Below are 6,160 nucleotides of genomic sequence, written 5' to 3'. Positions count from 1 at the left end.
TTACACCTAAATACACTTATTAATTTTATTATTCGAATTAAAACTAGATGTTACATTTCACTTTCGCGTATAGAAATAAAAACAATACAAATCATAGTTATATAAATAAATGAGACGCGTATATAAGACATTAGATACCATATTTTTACTTCAAATAAAACTAGGAAATTAATGGAAATCTTTCTCGCTCGCGCCTAAATTATAGTATCTTTCGCGTCTACTTTCAATTATTGCGTGACATATAAGCATTAAATAAATAGCTATCGGTACAAACAAGCTTACAATTTGAAACGTTAGTTTGGTTATATCAACGAAAATTAACTAATAGCTCTACAAATATTTTCAGTTAAAACACAATTAGGTTTTTACCTTTTACGTTGCTTTATAATGTGCGCTATTTTCTTTTTAAAGACAAATATAAGAAGTTATTACAAGGAAAGTATATTAACATAAGTTAAAAACACAAAAGTATATACAACACGTATGTACTTCGTACATAAAAAACGAAGTTTTCTACTGTGATCATTCTGCCATCTGGAAACAGCTGTTCGTTAACACCCCCGAGCATCATGGCCGCTCCCAGTCCGATGGAGCCGTTGAAAATGACATTTGTTGGGTGAAACGCGATTAAATAGTGCCTAAATATCTTTCGTTTGTATGACAAACATAAACATCGTGTATGTGGTTAAAACGTACTTTGTGTTTCCCATGTTTGTCATTTTGAAAATGAGTTTTGTGTGATTTCTTTTCAATTCGTATGCGAATGTCCCTCCTACGCTATTCGTCTTTCACAAACAGTAACCAGTGTTTTGTTCAATTATTATTTAAAATAATACGCACGTTGCATTGTCAGGACATGTTACAATGATGCCGATAAAGGATAACGAGGATGTGGCATGCTTTCTGGTCACCAAACACTCATGGAAAGGAAAGTAAGTGCGCGTTTCTCAGTTCTTGGTGCTTTGTCAAAAAATTTTCGTAAATTTGTATAATAGCATATAACAACTTGTAATTAAATTTATGATGAACAATAAAGTAATTATATGTCATCTAGAGCACATTAATGTACTTGTAAGGAGAAACAAATTGCTGTTTTAAAATTATACATATATGTTTTTTACCTGTGTACTTTTTAAATAGAACAATAGACTAATACAAGTGACTTATAATGCAATTATAATGATATAAATAAAAACCGTTCATACAGTATATCTTGCAGTGAAAAGATTTGACTATTAACATTACACATGTATATCAGTACTGTAATATAATAGTTTAGTTTATATTGACATTCAACATTACACCATAATTTATGATCTATGAGTATAGTGCAATTTAATATATTAAAATTTAAATAATTTTCATAATTTTTTATTAATTTAAAATACTAATATATTTTGTAATTGTTACAATATTATACATATCTTAGATATTTTAAACAAATATTGTTAATGATATTAATGATTATAATTATGTGATATTAATATGCACTGAAACTATTATTTAATATTTGTGCAACAGGTACAAACGTATATTTTCTATTGGTTCCATGGGTATAACAACATATAATCCTATTACATTAGAAGTCACAAATAAATGGGAATACTCAGATTTTATAAGTGTCCAACCAACAAATAGAAATCAGTTGGGTTCTCATGAATTCAGCATAACAATGCGCAAAGAACGTAAAGTTGACAATATGAAATTTAGTTCAGAATATAGAGCTAATTTATTAACTGAAGCTCTTAAATATAGAAACCAATTTGTTGAGAAACCTAAAGAAATTTTGGTAAGTTATATTCTTTATATAATGCTGTCAAGAATTGATGCTACTGAAGTATAATCAAACCTCTTATCAACTTAGCCATATGGTTACTACGTAATAAACTGCAATGTGTTAGTAGTTATTTGTCAGTTATCTGTGTAACTAATACACATACCAACCTTTGTATCATAATATTATACATTATATGTCATTCAACAATCTAGATTAATTCCATATGAAATTATAATAAAATAATTTAATGTATTGCATGTCTATTAAATTAATATCTTCATTTTCTCTAGAGGTATCAAGCTTACAAGCACCATTGGTCTGATACAAGGTTACCTGTTGTATTAGAAGTGACACCATATAGTCTTGACCAATTAGATCCAGCAACCAATATGGTATTAGCAAGTTATTGTTATAAAGATTTTGAAGGAATTCTTACAATAAAAGATTATCCTAATGGATTTGTAATTGTATGTGGTGGATTTGGACGTTTACATCTTTTTGCTTCCCAACAAATGGAAGAAATTAAAAAAAAGCTGCTGGAATCAGCTGTAAACAATTTAGGCATCAGTATAAAAGTTTTGAAGGAACCAATCAAATTAGATGATTTTATTGCTCAAAGATTGGGCACATTTAGTGGTGATGAACATATAACAAGTCTGTCAGAATTCACTGTTCACAAATATTCATCTAGGCACATAGACCCTCAAAGAAGAACTCTTTGTCTTTCGGATACTTGTTTATTGGAGAGAGATCCTCAGACATATAATATTTGTACTCTTAGACCTTTAGCAGATATTTTTGCTTTGATCCGTGACAATGAAAATCCACAATTATTTACTGTACAGTATCTTAATGGTCAAACACGTAGTTATACAGCAACAGATAGAGATTCTTTATTAGCTTCCTTATTGGATGGTGTTAGAGCATCTGGTAATAGAGATGTTCATGTTAGAATGTATCCAATAAATAGGGGAAAGAGACTTGGCCCTTTTAATTTACCTGTTGATGAAGAAGTTGAAATAATTCATGTTAAGTTTCTTCAGCAACCACCAACTTCACGTAGTTTTGCTGAAATTTTGGAAAGATTTAATGCAAACATTCCATACAGTGGGCTTAATTATTCAATTACACAAGATGTAAGCCATATTTAATATTGTATATATAATGTTCATTTTTTATATGATTGTTAAATAGGAGTAAGCATTGATACAGTACATTGAAGCGGCAGTAATTCATTATGTTGTATGAAAATGTATTTATGAAATAAAATACTAAGTTGCAATTGTCTTAGTTTAACTGAGAGAAATTAAATACATACCTACAGAAGAAAAAATTTTTCTAACATTTTCTATTTTTCATAAAATAGAAAATTATTTTATTCTTTAATATTTGTTGTTCTCTTTATTATGTGATTTTTAAATAGGTGCAAAAGCTATGAACTGTAAACCTAAGTTAACTCTGTTTACATTAAGAAATAGATTATTAATTCGATAGAACAAATATTTTCTTTTTTCTGTCTAGGATGTTATACCGCTTGAATGGACTGTAACAACAATACAACTTCGAATATACCATGTGATGAATAACTACTTACAGGGTCTTTTTACTGAAAATAAAGATAAAGTTCTCCTTGGTGCTTTAAATGCATTGGTTAATAAAGATTTAGAAACAAATGCTGAAATAGAAGCACAGTTTCATGCCTTAAGGAGATTGGTTGCTAGCAAAATTGGTTTTACTGCATTTACAACTCTTTCTGGATTTAGAGAAGCTATTGGACACAAGGTTGTGAAAGCTTTAAAAAGGCAAGATTATGGTGTTACACAAGCTGCTATAGATTGTATTTGTGCTCTCATGCAACCAATGCATGATGATTGTGATTTAAGACAAGAACAACTAAATAAAAGTAGTCTTCTCAGTAACAATAAATTTTTGGAAAGCTTACTTGATATGTGGGTTAATCATATCGTAAGTGTGACAATGCTAATCTGGCTGTTCTTTCTTTTAATAGCAGTAACTATTATTTTATATATGATGTGAAGCCACCGTTTCTATAAATATTTCAGAATCATGGCACAGGTGCTCTGGTAGTTTCTGCCATGCTTGATCTTTTAACTTTCGCTCTATGTGTACCGTATAGTGAAACGACTGACGGCAAACATTTCGACAATCTCTTAGAAATGGTTGCTGCAAGAGGAAGGTCACTTTTTAATCTGTTCCAACATCCGTCGTTAGCTATTGTTAAGGGCGCTGGATTAATAATGAGAGCGATTATTGAGGAAGGTGCGGCTGAAGTCGCAGCAAAAATGCAAGAACTTGCTCTTGCGGAGGGAGCTTTACCGAGACATCTATTAAATAGTCTTTTTACTGTCGGTACTGATGGTAGACTATTAACACATAGACAGTTGTGTAGGCATCTTGTAGGACTTTGGGTCACAGGACATCCTACAGCTATGGGCCTATTAAAAAGGATTATGGTAAATTAACGTTATTGACTGAGCTTATATCATTTTCATTTAATTACGAGAATGGAAGTATCTAAGTTTGTGTTCATTGTGCATTTGTACAGCCTGTTGGTTTATTAAATTACTTAGACTCCAACGAAAAAGTACCCGATTCGTTTCTCGAAGAAGAACGATTAAACAACCGCGACAATTTAAAGATAGCTATAGACCATGCATCGAAAAATAAGAAAAGCCCACAGTGGATTGCGATCGAACGTCAAATGCGTGTAGTTGAGAAACATGTCGAGCACGCTCTTCAACACTGGGGCGCCAGAATTGGTATTGAACGGAAAGAAAAAATTAAAGAACGTCCAATAGTATTGAGAAAACGTAGAGAGAGAATAAAATCTGAAGCGAATTGGAATTTGTTCTATTATAAATTCAATCAGGACCATTCACTGCCGAACTTAATTTGGAATCATAAAACACGGGAGGAGTTAAGAACGGCGCTCGAAAATGAAATTCGTGCGTTCAGTTCTGACAAAGATTTGGCAGGTGGAACTCTGATTGCTTGGAACCATAGAGAATTTGAAGTACAGTATCAGTGCCTGTCAGACGAAGTGAAAATCGGCGATTATTACTTGAGGCTTCTGTTGGAAAGAGATAGTCCAGACAGTCCAATAAGAAAATCGTATGTGTAACATAATTTTGTAATCCTTTTTCTTTTTTTATGTTGCAGTACAGGTTACAGTATTATTTTTATCTTCTTAATTTCCTTGTAATATTATGTTATACGCATTGTATAATAAACTACTATTTTTATCACAGGTATGAATTTTTTAACGACTTGTACCATAGATTCATATTGACAACAAAAGTTGAAATGAAGTGCCTTTGCTTGCAAGCAATGACTATAGTGTATGAGCGATATTACGAAGAAATTGGTCCATTTTCGGATACAAAGTATATTGTAGGAATGTTGGAACGTTGTACGGATAGAATGGAACGTGACAGATTGGTCATGTTCATAAATAAACTAATATTGCATAGAAGAAACGTAAAAGATATAATGGATCAAAACGGAGTACGCACATTAGTCGATCTCTTAACTTTGGCTCATTTACATACATCTAGAGCGGTCGTACCTGCGCAAACTAATGTAATAGAAGCAGGCCCACAACAACAACTAGTGATGGAGAAAGAATGGTATTACAATAACGGAGATCATCGAAAAGGTCCTATAAGCTTGAAAGATTTAAAGGAACTGTATTTAACCAATCAAATAACACAGAAAACAAAAGTCTGGGCACAAGGATTAGACGGATGGCGAATGATATCGCAAGTTCCACAGTTGAAATGGACGTTAGTCGCTAAGGGGACACCAGTAATAAATGAAAGTGAATTAGCAACATTAATTCTAAATGTTTTAATCAAAATGTGCGAGTATTTTCCAAGCAGAGATGTCGATGACGCAGTAATCAGGCCCCTGCCGCGCATGAAGCGGTTATTATCTGATCTCCAGTGCCTACCTCATATCGTTCAACTATTATTAACTTTTGACCCGGTTTTAGTTGAAAAGGTAGCTACTTTATTATGTGAAATAATGCGAGATAACGCAGACGTCTCGAAAATTTATCTCACTGGTGTCTTCTATTTCATATTAATGTACACTGGTTCTAATGTTTTACCGGTAGCGAGATTTTTACAATTAACTCACACAAAACAAGCTTTTAGAAGCGATGATGTAAGTCTAAACCATTTATTTCTGTGAATTGTGAAATAAATCAATCATGGTTTATAATATTTATATATTGTAGAATGTATCATCAGACATTATGCAACGAAGTATTCTTGGACAACTTTTACCTGATGCGATGGTTAGCTATTTAGAAAATCATGGCGCGGAAAAGTTTGCGCAAATATTTCTTGGTGATTTCGATAC

General features: G+C 32.1%; 2 protein-coding genes across 2 annotated transcripts in view; one reads left to right on the top strand and one right to left on the bottom strand.

The window, feature by feature from the left end:
- The window catches only part of LOC108575338 (angiogenic factor with G patch and FHA domains 1), a 28,981-nt gene extending 28,410 nt beyond the window's left edge, over positions 1-571 (bottom strand). The window contains exon 1 of the mRNA XM_017938104.1: positions 518-571. Coding sequence (XP_017793593.1) covers positions 518-571 — 54 coding nt within the window. The remainder of the gene's footprint in view (positions 1-517) is intronic.
- Positions 572-864: 293 nt separating this feature from the next.
- The window catches only part of LOC108575353 (dnaJ homolog subfamily C member 13), a 9,289-nt gene continuing 3,993 nt past the window's right edge, over positions 865-6,160 (top strand). The window contains 8 exon segments of the mRNA XM_017938124.1: positions 865-932; positions 1,522-1,789; positions 2,068-2,913; positions 3,374-3,742; positions 3,841-4,251; positions 4,344-4,909; positions 5,047-5,962; positions 6,036-6,160. Of these exon segments, the coding sequence (XP_017793613.1) occupies positions 865-932; positions 1,522-1,789; positions 2,068-2,913; positions 3,374-3,742; positions 3,841-4,251; positions 4,344-4,909; positions 5,047-5,962; positions 6,036-6,160 (3,569 nt within the window).

The sequence above is a fragment of the Habropoda laboriosa genome, unplaced genomic scaffold (assembly GCF_001263275.1).
Source record: "Habropoda laboriosa isolate 0110345459 unplaced genomic scaffold, ASM126327v1 scaffold143, whole genome shotgun sequence".
In the NCBI taxonomy this organism is placed as follows: domain Eukaryota; kingdom Metazoa; phylum Arthropoda; class Insecta; order Hymenoptera; family Apidae; genus Habropoda; species Habropoda laboriosa.
The sequence above is the reverse complement of the archived record's forward strand: the minus strand, read 5'-3'. Positions and strand labels throughout refer to the sequence as shown.